The sequence below is a fragment of the Plecotus auritus genome (genome assembly GCF_963455305.1).
Source record: "Plecotus auritus genome assembly, chromosome: 2".
NCBI lineage: Eukaryota > Metazoa > Chordata > Mammalia > Chiroptera > Vespertilionidae > Plecotus > Plecotus auritus.
In genome coordinates this window covers 32,057,094-32,073,283 of record NC_137771.1, presented here as the reverse complement: position 1 = coordinate 32,073,283, position 16,190 = coordinate 32,057,094, and the positions used below count along the sequence as shown (strand labels likewise).

At 42.8% G+C, this 16,190-nt stretch overlaps 1 protein-coding gene across 3 annotated transcripts; it reads left to right on the top strand.

Moving 5' to 3' along the window:
- The first annotated feature begins 409 nt into the window (after positions 1 to 409).
- ZFP69 (ZFP69 zinc finger protein) lies at positions 410 to 14,505 on the top strand. 3 transcript variants are annotated; one of them, XM_080655075.1, is made up of 6 exons: positions 410 to 1,035; positions 2,294 to 2,765; positions 4,807 to 4,892; positions 11,100 to 11,226; positions 11,537 to 11,632; positions 13,082 to 14,505. In XM_080655075.1, the coding sequence occupies exons 2-6, from the start codon at positions 2,639 to 2,641 to the stop codon at positions 14,212 to 14,214; spliced, it is 1,569 nt and encodes a 522-aa protein (XP_080511201.1). In that variant the 5' UTR covers positions 410 to 1,035; positions 2,294 to 2,638; the 3' UTR covers positions 14,215 to 14,505. The 3 variants fall into 3 exon arrangements, with proteins under 3 accessions (XP_080511201.1, XP_080511200.1, XP_080511199.1); XM_080655074.1 differs by having other exon boundaries at positions 438 to 1,035; positions 2,606 to 2,765; positions 11,534 to 11,632; positions 13,082 to 14,438; XM_080655073.1 differs by having other exon boundaries at positions 438 to 1,035; positions 11,534 to 11,632; positions 13,082 to 14,438.
- Positions 14,506 to 16,190: the final 1,685 nt, after the last annotated feature.

Below are 16,190 nucleotides of genomic sequence, written 5' to 3'. Positions count from 1 at the left end.
TAGCCCTTACCATCACCTAGAATGTTATCTATTTTTCTATTTACTTATCTGCTTAATCTCACCGGAATTAATATACAAGAAAGCTGGCTGCGTTTTGATAACTGCTTGTAGCCTCAGATTCTGAGACAATGCGTGGCAGATCGTAGGCACTAAGAAGACAGTTGGTGAATGAATGAATGAATGAATGAATGAATGACAGAAGGGGCTTCCCCTCCGGAAGAGGTGGCGGTCCACGCGGTCTCTTGGACCGCGGTCAGGAAACGCTGCAGATCCACTGAGGTGGTCGCTGCCCCTAGGTCTGGAGAGTCCGCTGGGGGGCACGCTCCACCGCATCCAGGTTCCAGGTTTTCGCGCGCGCCCCACAATCCTGGAGCCGGCGGGCTCCTCCAGGGCCCTCGTGGGCGGAGCCAGCGGCGGAGCGGGTGGAGCCGCGGGAAGACTAACGGGCGCTGGGCGGGGTGGCAGGGCTGCCCGGCGGCCGCCTTGGGTGGGCTGTACCCCGGGCTGCACTGGGGCCTGCGCTGAGGCGACTGGTGGCGCGGGCAACTGCGGGGGCGCGTCCGAGGCTGGGGCGCCGGGAGACGTCGGACTGCGGCCCAGGAGGCGGGGCGCCGGAGGACCTGGCCGCCGCCGCCCCGGCACTGAAGCCGCCTCCTAGGAGATGTATCCTAGACTCGGTGTGCGGGAAGCGGGTTCAGGGAACCTCTCCCTTTGCGGCGCCCAGAGCCCGGCTCCGAGAGGTGCGGCGGGGAAAGGCCACGTTGGGTGATCAGGAGCAGCAGACCCGCCCTAGGCCGCTTCTCCTTGGGAATTTGGAGAAGACCCACTTCCAGTCCGGAGGCCGACGTGAACGTTGGACGTCTTTTGAAGAATGATTGTTTTGCTTGGGAATATGGTTTGTCTGTAAAAGGCTGGGAAAGAACAAAATCTGTTACCAGTCCTCCTCCAAACAGACACCCTCTGGAGCTGAAAGCCTCAAGAGCGAGCGCTCTCACGCCCGCATCGCTGGTCCTGCCAGCGTCCGAGGCGGATCTGGTGAGTAGGAGGCCGCCCTGGCTGTCGTCAGTCCGAGGGAGGCATGTCTGGGAGTAGTGAGAAGGGGCACCTTCTAAAAGAAGCTTCCCTGTCATTAACCGTTTAATATATTTCTCCACTTTGGTAACAAGACATTTACTATTTATATATTCAGAAGCAGGCTATTTCCCACTTGTTCCAATAGGTAGGATGCAGCCCCTTTCTCTGCACCAGTCACAGCTGAAAACAAGAGATGCCCATTAACCACATGATGCCCTTCCCCCACAAACTTTAAAAAGTTGAGTCGGCTTTCTTCCCAGGGAGCTAGGACAGATTTTAGGGTCCCAGATACACTGGACCTGGTCGCTGTAGAGCGCGATCTACCTGCTCAAATGACAGGGGCGGGATGAGACAGAGGATGTATTTGAGTTTTGTTCTGTTTTTTTTTTCCGAAATTGCCTGTTACAAACACTTCTGCAGTAGTCCTCAATTGTACTCGAAGTACTGTATTTCCTCCATTTGTAGGCATTCTCCTTTCCCCAAATTTCAACATTTTTGAAACCAGGATACATCTTAACAGAGAGGTTAAAAGGACTTGCTAGCTGCTAGGCATCTATGTGGGCGTGTCTGTCACTACTTGCCCATGTGAAAATGCAGCTATATGATTATTCCATCTTTTGAAATACTTGACATTAACTTTGAGATTTATTAATTGTTTTTTTTAAATAACTTTAGAAGACCCTGGCCCAGTAGGTCACTGTTAGAGCATCATCCCAATATGCCAAGTTTGTGGGTTCCACCCTCAGTGGTAGAACAACAAATCGATATCTCTGTCTCTTAAAAAAAATGAAGAAAAAAAAACTTAGAAAGATAATGCTCTGCTGCAGCATTAAAGCAAAAGGTTTATAATAATATTTACTAAAGGTTTATTGTTTGCCCGACATTGTCTCAATTAATCAACTTTACAACACTATGAAGTACGATTATTATTTTATAGATGAAGAAACTGAAGCTCAGTTGAAGTGCCTTAGAGCTTTTAAGTGCAAGAGTCAGGATTCTAACCCAGGCTGTCTGATTTCAAATCTATATCCAGGCAGAAGATGCATGTGGCTTTTAAGGGGGGAAGTCAAGGCAGGATTGGTGCATGTCTGTGTATCTTTGGCTGTTTGCGGGGGGGGGGGGGGGGGCACGGGAACTGGGAGACAGAGCCACATCCAAGAGCATTGATTATACTTCTTCCCACATTGATGCCAAATCTTTGTTTTTGGATCTTTTGCAGTTCTAAATATATTTCTGGATTTCTGGCTGTATGAGGGTGCTCCTGGGTCCCTCCTCTCCTGCATTGTGTTCCTCTCGAAGAAGATAGAGGCATACACCCAAACCTACTCAACTGGCTGCCTCCTAGGGAGGCTGTACTTAATTCAAGAGAGGAGTCAGTGTTTCAGAGTTGTCCAAGTCACATTAGCCTCTCGGAGCCCCCAGTTCTAGTGCTGCAGGAGCATGCCAAAGCCCTGAGGGCAGGGACTGTGATCAGAGGAGGACCACCCAACTGTGAAGCCTCTCAGCAGAGGTTCTGGCCGTTTCCTCACAGGAAGTGGACAAGCCCAATCAGGTGGACATCATTATGCTGCAGCAGCTCTTGATCACCTTGCCCGCTGAGGCCAGCACCTGGGTGAAGTTGCACCATCCAAAGAAGGCCAAGGAGGGGGTGCCCCTATGGGAGGATGTGACTAAGATGTTTGAAGGAGAAGGTAAGAATAGACTGATGAAGGGGGGAATGCATGGGGAACTAGGAGATCTCATTTGTGTGTCAAAAGATAGGTACACGTCATTGTTCTGGTCTCTGGGAGAACATTGGAGGAAAGCAGGTCTCTGAGGTTCATGCTTGTGGCTTTTGGGAAAGGGATAGCTGTGAGAGTTCTGGAGTTCTGGCTGTGGGATTGTTGCTTCCGGATCCCTCCTCTCCTGCATTGTTGTTCCTCTAGATTCTAGAATAGAGAGGCATGCACTCAAACATACTCAACCGGCGGCCTTGCAAGGAGGCAGTACTTACTATTGTGCTCTCAGCACAGGCTTCTTGGTGACATGTGCTCTGTGTTGTCCCATGCTGCTCCCATCTCCTGTCCTCAGTACTCACAGGACAGGAAAACAGAACACAAGATGGTCCCCACCAGCGACTCTTGAGTGTGGACAGCAAAGTCAAAGCTTTTTGCACCCTTAAGCCCCCCCAATGGTTTTTCTTCACAAGTTTCAGTCATTTTAGCCTCAAACCAATATCAGTTCTTGCTTTTCATCTTCTGCTGAGAGGAAAGAATGACATGCTTGATTACTCTTATTTCACCTTGAAATATAGGTTCAGTGGGAAATATGTCCAAAATTACACATTATTTAGTGGTCTGGTCAGGATAGATAGATGGATAGAGGAATCTGTGTGTTTCATGTGGTCTCTTAATTCATACCTTTAACACTGTAGATTCCGTCAATATTTATTGTATTCTAGCTGTGTCAGGCAGGAACTTTGCTAAGCTTCTTGACAGATGAAAAAATGAATAATGATTTCTAATGCTAAATATTTTTTAAAATATATTTTTATTGATTTCAGAGAGGAAGGTAGAGGAAGAGAGAGAATTGTTGATCAGCTGCCTCCTGCATGTCCCCTACTGGGGATCGAGCTCACAACCTGGGTATGTGCCCTTGACTGGCATCGAACCTAGGACCCTTCAGGTTCAATCTATCCACTCAGCCAAACCAGCTAGGGCACTAATTATTAATTGATGGAGACAGACACATACCCAGATCACATACCCATAATAGAAGGTAACCTAGGAAAATGCTATGATAAAGTTTTTTTTTTGGAAGACAAGAGATAGGAAATATTTTTCCAGTTGTGCTTATCTGATAATTTTTTACAAAGCAGATAGCATTGAATTGGGCCTTGAAAGATGTCTAAGTTTTGCCCTGGCCAGTTTGGCTTAGTGCCGTGGTCGGCAAACTGCAGCTCGCGAGCCACATGTGGCTCTTTGGCCCCTTGAGTGTGGTTCTTCCACAAAATACCACAGCCTGGGCAAGTCTATTTTGAAGAAGTGGTGTTAGAAGAAGTTTAAGTTTAAAAAATTTGGCTCTCAAAAGAAATTTCAATCGTACTGTTGATATTTGGCTCTGCTGACTAATGAGTTTGCCCACCACTGCCTTAGTGGATAGAGCATTGGCCTGCAGACTGAAGGGTCCTGGGTTTGATTCTGGTCAGGGGCACATGCCCGGGTTGTGGGCTCGATCCCCAGTGTGGGGCCTGCAGGAGGCAGCCAATCAATGATTCTCTCTAATCAGTGATGTCTCTATCTCTCTCTTCCTCTCTGAAATCAATAAAAATATATATTTTTTTAAAAAAAGAAAGATGTCTAAGTTTTTTTGTAGAAGTGTCAGAGAATGGAGGCCATTGTAGTCTGAGATTGGTGTTTGAGTCCAACAGACAGAGGATGGTGATTAGAGGAAACTAGTGCTGGAAAGATATGCTTCGGGTGGACCATAGAGTGCCTGGAAGTCCATGGGAAGTGAACAAAGGAGTAGCTGAGTAGACCTGTGCTTTTGGATCAGCATTGACCATTGGGAACTACAAATGCCCCAAAGAACACACTGCAGTTCCTCCTCATTAAGGGGCTTCCAGTCTGCTTGAATCACTCCAAATGTCCCTCTTTGTGAATGTATTGAGAGAGGAGCCATATTCAGCAGGTCTCCCGGCATTTTGGGGGGCTTTTGGGGAGTGCAAATCTTATGGCTCTTTTCCTTCCTCAGCTCTGCTATCTCAGGATGCTGATGAGACCCAGGGAGAAAGTTTAAAGGATGAAGGGACTTCTGGGGCCCAGAGAGCAGAATTCCAGGTGGGTTGGAATTTCCTCTCATTTTTTTGACATGCTTCTTGGTTTTTAAGGCATAATGCCCCTTTTCTTGGAGTGGGAGGTTGTTGAGGCTAACGAATTCAACCTAGGGAGCTCAGAGAATATTGCTCTTGTACAGAAAATGGCAACGGTGGTATCAATTTATCTGCTCATAGAAGTTATACTTTCCTCCATGTAACTCTAACATTGTGTTGCTAATTTCTGTAAAGAAAGCAAAAGGAGTGATAGAATTTTAGCCTCTAAAAACCAACAGATACCACTTGGGATCTAAGATAAGCCTCATTTTTTAATTTATTTTTTAGTATTTATAACTGAAAAACAAACTTTGTAAATGAGAAGAAAGTTCTGACATTCCTTTATTATTTTTATATATTTTTTAAAAATATATATTTTTATTGATTACAGAGAGGAAGGGAGAAGGAGAGAGAGAGAAACATCAATGATGAGAGAGAATCATTGAATGGCTGCCTCCAGCACACCCCACACTGGGGATTGAGCCTGCAACCTGGGCATGTGCCCTAACTGGGAATTGAACTGATCTTCTGGTTCATAGGTCTGTGCTCAACCACTGAGCCACACAGACCAGGCTGACATTCTTAATGGTGTACACATATTACTTGTGAACTTAATGAGGTGACCCTTAGTGTATTGGGAGCAAAGATCAAACTGCAGCCAAAGAATCAAGAAGAGGAGAAATGGTCTGGCCACAGGTACACCCGTTAGCCTGGGCAGATACAACAGGGTGTCATAATAGGTGTCCTCACCCCCTGGTGGAAGGATAGGTGAGACAGAAGGAAAATGGTTTAATAAACAGGAAATGAAGATCATTAAAGAGCAGATGTTATTCGAGGACAGAAGAGTTTTAAGTGAACAGAACTTGGATTCTAAAATTAGATGGTACAAGATTTAAACTTAGCTCTTGAATTTACTTGCTTGGTGATCTGTGGCAATATTTTTTAGCTGTTTAAAATCCCAGTTTTCTCAGCTAATTCACATGCTAATACTTTCTAGGATTGAAATGCATTCCAGAGTTAGAGAAATGTGGAAGTAATAATAGTCTAATTATTTAAGGGGTTATCTCTGCATTCCACTTTTTAGAATTCCTCACTTCCTGACACTTATTGAAACTGATGGGATTTAAACTTAGCACTGGGGAAAGATTAAAATAAAAAAAATGAGGTATATTATCCTGGCCATTTTGCTCAGTGATTAGAGCATTGGCTCTCAGACCGAAAGGTCACAGGTCCGATTCACGATCAAGGGCATGTACCTCGGTTGCAGGTTCGATCTCCAGTCCTATGCGGAAGGCAACTAGTCGATGTGTCTCACATCAATGTTTCTCTCTCTCTCTCTCTGTCTCTCTCTCCCTCCTTCTCTCCCTCTCTCCCTCTCTTCCTCTCTCCCCCTCTCCCCTCCCTTATACTCTCTCTAAAAGTCAATGGAAAAAATATCCTCAGTGAGGATTAAAAAAAAGAGAGAGAGGTATAATTTACACATAGGATAAAACACTTAAGAAAGTGCATCGCTCTTTTTGACACATGTATACACTATCTACTGCAATCAAGATCTAGAACATTTTCACCATCTCAGAAAGTTCCCTCATGCCCCTTACTCTGCTTTGCCCCCAGTAGTTAGTAGATGGGATCTCTGTTTATTTCTTACTAGTGGACCGGTGAACGGATTCGTGCACATTGAAAGAAAATTAATTAAAAGAAATATTTTAATATCACTATTTGCCCTTTATAATAGAAGTGTCAACCAAATTCACGATCAACAATGACAGATCAAAACACACATGTGCACTTGGCACCAGCGAGAGCTTTATATGTATCGTGCATGCGTGAGTCCAGTCAGTGGGTCAGAGGGACGGATGTACAGCTGGATGTACAGACGGATGTACTTAGCCTTTTATATCCTATACTAGAGGCCCGGTGCACGAAATTTGTACTTGGAGGGGTGTCCCTCAGCCTGGCCTGCACCCTCTCCAATCTGGGACCCCTCAGGGGATGTCCAACTGCCCTCAGGGATCAGGTCTAAACCGGCAGTTGGACATCCCTCTCACAATCCGGGACCGCTGGCTCCTAACTGCCTCTGCCTGCCTGCCTGATCCCTCCTAACCACCTCTGCCTGCCTGCCTGATCGCCCCCAACTGCCCTCCCCTGCTGGCCTGATCGCCCCCAACTGCCCTCCCCTGCTGGCCTGATCGCCCTCAACTGCCCTCCTCTGCCAGCCTGATTGCCCCCTACTGCCCTCCCCTGCCAGCCTGATCACCCCCTAACTGCTTGCTCCCCCACGCCGGCCTGGTCACACCCCTAACTACCTCTGCCTCGGCCCCCAACACCGTGGCTTTGTTCAGAAGAAAGTCGGACATCCAGAAGATGTCCGGTCGACCCAGTCTAATTAACATACTACCCTTTTATTAGTATCTATAATATAATTTACAATGGCTGGGTAGTATTTTATCATATGTAAGTACCAGAGTTTAATCAGTATCTTATTATTAGACAATTAGGGGATTTCCTAAATAATCTATAATAATAAAAGCATAATATGCTAATTAGACTGGACATCCTTCCAGACAAAGCCGGGACTGCAAGGGAAGCCCGGGTCCTGGGTGCCAGAGGGAAGCCGGTGCCGGCAGCTGGGGAAAGGAAGACCTACTCTTGCACGAATTTTGTGCATCGGGCCTCTAGTAGATAATAAAGCACTAATATGCAAATGATCATCACACCCTCACACCATCACACCGTAATGGCTCAGACACTCAACACTGGGGAGAGAGGAATGGGGGCCAGCCAGGCTGTGGCCCGGGAGAGACAAGCTGCATGCCCCGCGGTCCCGGGCACCAGCAGCTGTGCCTGCGTCTGCGGCCAGGGAGAGGGACAAGCCACCTGCCCTGTGGTCCCAGTGCCTGCAGCTGGGGCTGCAGCCCGGGAGAGGGACAAGCCGCCCGCCCTGCAGTCCCGTGTGCCAGCGGCTGTGCCTGCAGCCCGGGAGAGGGACAAGCCGCCCGCCCCACAGTCCCGGGCTCCAGTGCCTGCAGCTGCGGCCCAGGAGAGGGACAAGCCATTCGTCCCGTGGTCCCAGGTGCCTGCGGCTATGGCCTGGGTGAAGTCACCCGCCCACGGTCCCTTGCAGCTGCGGCCAGCCTGGGCAAAGCTGGCCCAGGTCCTGGGTGCCTGCTGCCGGCCAGAGGGAAGGAAGCCCAGATCCCAGGTGCCTGCAACTGACTGGAGGAGGGAATCCTGGGTCCCAGGTACGGGGCGATGCAGAGGCGATTAGAGGAGATCAGGCCAGCAGGGGAGCAGTTAGGGGTGATCAGGCTGGAAGGGGAGCAGTTAGGGGCAATCAGGCAGGCAGGCAGAGGTGGTTAGGGGCAATCAGGAAGGCAGAGGGGTTAGGAGTGATCAGGCAGGCAGGCATGCGAGTGGTTAGGAGCCAGTGGTCCCGGATTGCGAGAGGCAGTCGGACATCTCCCAAGGGGTCCCGGATTGGAGAGGGTGAAGGCCGGGCTGAGGGCCCCCCCAACCCCCATGCACGAATTTTGTGCACTGGGCCTCTAGTATATAGATAACTGCAAGTAAATCTATCTCAAAATAGATTTACATGTAAAATGATCATGTTAAAGTCATCTCAAAATATAAATTTAATTTTAAAAAGAATCTATTCAGTAATGTTCTATAAATGTCAATTAGATTAAGTTGGTTGACAGGTTGTTTAAAGCTCTATCTTTGAGGAATTTTTGTCTAATTGCGTCAGTTATTGAGGGAAGAATGTTAAAATCTCTATCTTGATTTTGTCTCTATCTCCCTTTAGTTCTGTCAATTCTGCTTTATTTTGAATTCTCTGGTCAGATGCATAAACATGTGGGATTGTTGTCTTCTTAATGAACTGATCCCTATCATTATGAAATGTCTCTTTATGCCTAGTAATATTTCTTTTTTTTTTAAAATATATTTTATTGATTTTTTACAGAGAGGAAGGGAGAGGGATAGAGAGCTAGAAACATCGATGAGAGAGAAACATCGATCAGCTGCCTCCTGCACACCTCCCACTGGGGATGTGCCCGCAACCAAGGTACATGCCCTTGACCGGAATCGAACCCGAGACCCCTCAGTCCGCAGGCCGACGCTCTATCCACTGAGCCAAACCGGTTTTGGCAATATTTCTTTTCCTAAAGTCCACTTTGTCTGATTTAATGTAGATCCTCCAGTGTTTTTTTTAGTTATTGTTTTCATGGTATAACCTTTTCCATTCTTTTAGTTTTAACCTCTCTTTGTCTTTTTATTTATTTTTTTTCTGAGTGGTGTGATGAAATCTCACACCATTCTGCTCTATCCTGCCCAGGATGTAAATCATCCCTTTATCCAGAATTTGCAGCCTGTATATACTTCTCACCCATTAACTACTTAGTAGCAACTGGTTATCAAATAAGTTGTCATGGTATTGCAGTGCTTGTGTTCAAGTAACCCTTATTTGGCTTAATAAATGACCCCAAAGTGAAAGATTAGTGATGCTGGCTTTTCAGATAAGTGCTTTCTTTAAGTGAATTGGAAAAAGACATTATATATAGGGTTTGGTACTATACATGGTTTCAGGCATCTACTGGGTGTCTTGGAACATATTCCCCATGGATAAGGCGGGGAGGGGCAGGGAACTATTGTACATATGTTCTCCTTCAACAATGAGAAATCAGGCTCCCATTTTTAATTCATTTGCTCAAGCTTGGAATATAAGAAAAATAGTTTCAGAGTTGATAACCCATACCATTGTAACAGGCAAACCTACTAAATGAAGTTCAATATTTCTTAAGATAAAATTTAATATAAAAATGCACAAAAATTAAGTGTATTATTTGATAAGTTTTAACAAATGCATACATTGTGTTACTTGTGGCCCAATTATTTTTGTCAGCTTGGGCTGCCATAACAAAATACTACAGATTGGGTGGCTTAAAACAATAGACATTTATTTCTCATATTCTGGAGGCTGTGAAGTCCAAGATCAAGGTGCTGGAAGATTCAATTCCTGGTGAGAACTCTCTTCCTGGCTTGCAGGTGACCACCTTCTTGCTGTGTCCTCACATAGCAGTGCACCAGGGGGATGTGGAGCTCTTTGTCTTTTTTTCTTTAATCCTCACCCAGGATATTTTCCCATTGATTTTTAGAGAGAGTGGAAGAGAGAGAAAAAGACAGAGAGAAATATTGATGTGAGAGAAACACATTGATTGGTTGCCTCCTGCACGCGCTCTGACCAGGGCCCGTGCAGGAGCCTGCAACCAAAGTAGGTGTCCTTGACCAGAAACAAACCTGGGATCTCTCGGTCCGCAGGCCAGTGCTCTATCTATTGAGCCAAACTGTCTAGGGCAACCTCTCTTTGTCTTTATATTTAAAGTATGACCTTCTTAAATATAGCTGGATCTTGCTTGGTTAGTCCATTTACAGTAAACATAATCATGGATATGGTAGATTTAAGTGCATATTCTTATTCTTTGTTTGCTCTTTGTCCCATCTATTCTTTGTTCCTTCTCTTCCGCTGTCTTTTGGATTAAATACTTTTTTTTGTATTCCATTTTGTGTCCCTAATGACTTTTTAGCTATTCTTCTTTGGTTTGTTTTTAGTGGTTGTTCTAGCCACTACAATATGAAATTTTAAACATATCACAGCTGCTTTGAATTAATACTATACAGTTTCACATATAATATGAAAGTCTTATATTTCCATTCTCTCTCATTCTTTGTGTATTATCTCAATACATTTCACTTTACATATTATAAATCCCACAATACATTGTTCTTATTTTAGTTTTTAATAGTAAATTGTGTCATAAAAAATTAAGAAAGCTAAGGAAAAGAAAATGAGCCTTTCATATGTGGACACATATTTACCAATTCTGGAACTCTTTTTTAAAAAAATACGTTTTTATCTTATTTTATTTTTTTAAATGTATTTTTATTGAATTCAGAGAGGAAGGGATAGGGAGAGAGAGATATAAAGAGAGATAGAAACATCAATTATGAGAGAGAATCATTGATTGGCTGCCTCCTGCCCACCCCACACTGGGGATCGAGCCTGCAACTGGGGCATATGCCCTGACTGGGAATGGAACCGTGACTGCCTGGTTGATAGGTCAATGCTCAACCACTGAGCCATGCTGGCTGGGCAAAAGCTATGTATTTTATATTCTAGGAACGGTTGACCTTCAAGGACATAACTGTGAACTTCACCCAGGAGGAGTGGGGGCAACTGACCCCTGCTCACCAGAATCTGTACCGAGAGGTGATGCTGGAGAACTATGGGAATCTGGTCTCAGTGGGTAAGGATGGGCTGTTTATCCAGAAACCTGCTCATTACAGGAGAGCCATTATTTCTAAATTGTTAAATGTCATGGATTCCCTGGATCTTCGCCTTGGGTTCTGTGTTAGAGATGTCTTATTCCTTTGAAAATCAAGCCAGGCCATATCCGATTCTCCTTCTTTTACTTTGTAGAGCTAAAATAGAAAAACATGCTGAGGTGCCCCTTTCCATTTTCAGAAATCCTAGGACTGGAACTAATTCTGGGCATGGTTCTTATATCTCAACATAAGCATTCATACTTTTTTTTTTTTTTTTTACTGCATAAGCAGGATATGAATTTTCCAAACCTAGAGTGATTTCCCAGTTGGAGAAAGGAGAAGAGCCATGGATAACAGAGAAAGAAGGCCCAGGACATCCCAGTGCAGGTGAGCCAAGGCAGGTGGTACCTTTTCATATGTAAATAGTATATTTTTTTAAATTATGTTTTCTGTTTGTTCCTGGTGTAATAATACAGTTGGTTTCGTATATTGATCTTATAGCCAACCACCTTGTTTCATTCTGTTATTAATTCCAATAATTTGTTTGTACATTCTCTTGGGTTTTCTTTTTCAACTTATAATGAAAAGAATAATAAAAGTTGCAATGGTGTTCTTTCCCTATCTCTGGGTAAAATCTCAAAGAGATCCCATAAATGGTCTAGTCCCTTTAAATAATAACAGTCTGATTTTAGTAAAATGTTTAGTTCAGTGAAACTTCATTCAAAGTTAAATCTTTTCTTCTTCCCTAGCTTGGGCTGCTTCAGGCCTGGATACTGAATTGGATAGATGGCTTCTCTGTCTTTCCCTGTCTTCTCTTCCTCCCCCACTATTCAGGACCAGAATCGGGGGCCTACAGAATGTAGACTCTATTCTTGCATCTATTCATTTAGAATTTGGAAATATTAATGATCTTTACAAGAAGTTATACCTTTTAGGAATACAAAGCTGTCAGTTGAGATATTAGTAATGGGTACAACAAATTATCAAGTAAGAAAAACAGTCAGAATTTTATTATTTTTACTTTATTTTTTGTTGTTGTTAATCCTCACCTGAGGATATCTTTTCCATAGATTTTTAGAGAGAGTGGAAGGGAGGAGAAGGGGAGAGAGAGAGAAACATTGTTGTAAGAGAGACATATTGACTGGTTACTGGTTGCTACCTGCAGGCCCCCTGACTGGGGCCAGGAATCGAGCCTGCAACTGAGGTATGTGCCCTTGACCAGAATCGAACCCATGTCCCTTCAGTCCATGGGCCAAGAAAATCAGACAAAATTTTAAAGGTTAAAGGATATTTTCATAGAACATTGTAGTAGCAGCAATATAGTCTGGATTTCTTATAAGTCTTCTTTGTATAAATAACACTCCCAGGAACAAATTAATAAGCACAGGAAATAGAACAATGTGTAAGTTTTAATAAAAGACACCTTAGTGTTCTTGTGAATTTTCTTACTTCCAACATTATTTTTTTAATTAGTGTCTCTGGCTGCAGCTGGAGTGGGGGAAGGGACATCTTTTTTATTTTTCTGAGATGGTTTTCTAAAAGTAGTTGTCAATTTAAAAGACATGTTGTAAAGACAGCTCAGAAATTTCATTATTTAATATTATTAGAAAGAGCAGGACTAAAATGCTCAAACTTTACTCTCTTTATAAAATCATACTTTTACTATTTACTGATTCTTAATTTAATTTCCCATTACCTCTCCAGGATGCATAACCATATTTAAATATAGTAAAAATCTCATGTACTTTATATGTATTGTTATCTAAATCTCTATAGTAATTGAGTTTTCAAAGCATAAAATATTTGAGTTATTTGTATTTTTTCCATTTCTTTCAGATGTGAAGAGTAAAACAGAAACCAGTACATCAACTGCAAAGAATGACATTTTACAGGAACAGTTATATCAAGGCATTATGATGGAAAGGTTCATGAGGGATGATGTAATTGATTCCACATTGAGAAAAGTCTCCAAATATGATAAGTTAGAAAGGCATCAGGACACCAATGGAAGAGATGTAAGACAAGCCATCTTGCTCCACAAGAAGAGAGGCCAAGAAACTAACAAATTTGGGGGAAATATTGTGAATTCAAATGTTATTATAGAACAGAGGTACTGTAAATATGACACACTTAGAAAGAGGAACAAATACAAATTAGATCTGATTAGTCATCCAACAAGTTACATAAGAACAAAAACCTATGAATGTAATATATGTGAAAAAATCTTCAAGCAACCCATTCATCTTACTGAACACATGAGAATTCATACTGGTGAGAAACCTTTCAGATGTAAGGAATGTGGAAGGGCCTTTAGTCAAAGTGCATCTCTTAATACCCACCAGAGAATCCATACTGGTGAGAAACCTTTTGAATGTGAAGAATGTGGCAAAACCTTCAGACATCGCTCCTCTCTTAATCAGCATCACAGAACTCACACTGGAGAGAAACCTTATGTATGTGATAAATGTCAGAAAGCTTTCAGCCAGAACATTAGCTTGATCCAACATTTGAGAACTCATTCTGGAGAGAAACCCTTTACATGCAATGAATGTGGGAAAACCTTTCGACAAATTAGACACCTAAGTGAACATATAAGAATTCATACTGGGGAGAAGCCCTATGCGTGCACTGCATGTTGTAAAACCTTTAGTCATAGAGCATATCTAACACATCATCAGAGAATCCATACTGGGGAGAGACCCTACAAATGTAAAGAATGTGGGAAAGCCTTTAGGCAGAGGATCCACCTTAGCAACCATAAAATTGTTCATACAGGAGTGAAAGCATATGAATGCACACGGTGTGGAAAAGCATATAGGCATGATTCATCCTTTAAGAAACATCAGAGACATCACACTGGAGAAAAACCTTATGAATGTAATGAATGTGGAAAAGCCTTCAGCTATAATTCATCACTTACTCGGCACCATGAAATACACAGGAGGAATGCCTTCAGAAATAACGTGTAAAAATAGATTATAAAAAAGATTATCCAACATGAGAACAAAAGCCAAGTTTAAATCAGTGATTCTATGCTTTTAAATTTCAGAACTCTAAATGTGAGTTATTGATATAATGATGCCAACTTCTAATTTTGCCCATTGTGTAAATAAACACTACATTGATAACTACTATCTACACTTCCATACAAAGTACTTAAAAATAAAGGATGGTCCTTCCAATTAAATTCAGCAATATGAAAAATTAACTTTATTATTTTTCTGACTTCATGGTTGATTAATAAATTATTATGCATGGGCATTCAGTGATTTACAGACCAGTATATGGGAACTACTGTTTAAAATGTCACCACCCCATATTTTAAATTCAAATTTAATTTTTAATTTTTTTGTTAATCCTCACCCAAGGGTATTTTTTCCATTGGTTTCTGGAGAGAATGAAAGGGAGAGGGAGAGACAGAGAGAGAGAAACATCGCAGTGAGAGAGACTCATCTATTGGTTACCTCCCACATGCCCCTGGGGTGGGGGGGCAAGGGATCAGCCTGCAACTAGCTCATGTAATCCAGGGCCTGCAATATATTCTAATAGTGGACTGGGATGAGTACTTTGGAAAACCCAGGCAGTTTTCTCTCCATTTTTCACCTCTGCTTCTTGTGTCTTCATTCTGGCTTTTTTTTGTTTTGTTTTTAAAAGAAAACACCTCATTGCAAATCATCACTACCAGCAACTCCAGATTTTACATATACAGGCAGTCCTTGGGTTACATCGGACTCAAGTTGTTTCGTGGTTACGTCACCATCTCACATTTATAGTATTTATTTTAAAACAAAGTTCTGTCATTTTGACGTATGTACATATGTGCTTTATTTTTTTTATTATTTATTTACCACAAGGTCAGGAATTATCTTTCTTTTAAATTTTTTTTTACTGTTTCACTTCATTACTGCTGTGTATGTGCTCCACGTGAGTGACATAGGTGCTTATGTAGGTGGGTTCCGACTTACGGAGAAAATCAAGTTACATCGCGCTGTAGGAATGGATCTCCGATGTAACCCAAGGACTGCCTGTATTCAGGTTCTATAACCCAGAATAAAGCTGCCTTCTCTTTCTCATTTCTTATCTCAAAATCCTGAGGAAGGTTTCTTACTGGCCCAGCTAGGTCTGTGCCCACCTCTACAGTCAATTGTAGGCTGAGATCTCAGCTTCTATGAGAACCATGCAGCTGGTGTGGTGAGGGGAGGGAGGACCAGGGAGGGGGGTGGGGAAGAAGAAGAGAGTTATTGTTCATAGAATTCCAAATCTTACCCATTCTTCAATGCCAATTCACCAGGTCAGAAATTTAGAACTGGAAAGGATCTAGGAATTCACCTAATTGAAACTTAACTTTATAGATGAAGAAATGGAGAATCTTCTTTAATTACTCATGTCCTTTTACTATGGTCAAACCTGAGTTTGAGAAATTTTTCCCTCTAAGTTTGTTAGCCTAGCTTTCTAAATACCTACTATTAATGGCTAAACATAGCTGAGCTGCTCTTTGCCATTCTAAAAGATTTACTTAGATCTGCTGCCCAGGAAATCTTCATAAATTATACTTCAGAGCCTACCCATTGCCTTTGCCTTTTATCATTCACTCTTTTTATCTCACAGGAACTTCTCCCTCCACTGATCATGGGATTGTTCTTCCTCAGAGCTGTGTCCTTAGACATACTCTCTTTTCAAGTTACGCATTTTGATTTTGTTAACACCCAACACTTCTGACATCTATATTTTAGAAATACCTCCTGAGCTCCAGAACATTATATTCAACATCCCACTGGATATCTTCACTTGGATATCCCATAGTCACCTCACTTTTTTTTTTTTCAATAAAATCTGTATTCCTTAATCCAGGAAGTGATATCACCACCTATTTAATACTCCTGTTTAAACTTTTTCCTCTCTCATTCATTACTTCTCCAATGTCAGCGGGTCCTATATATTGTAG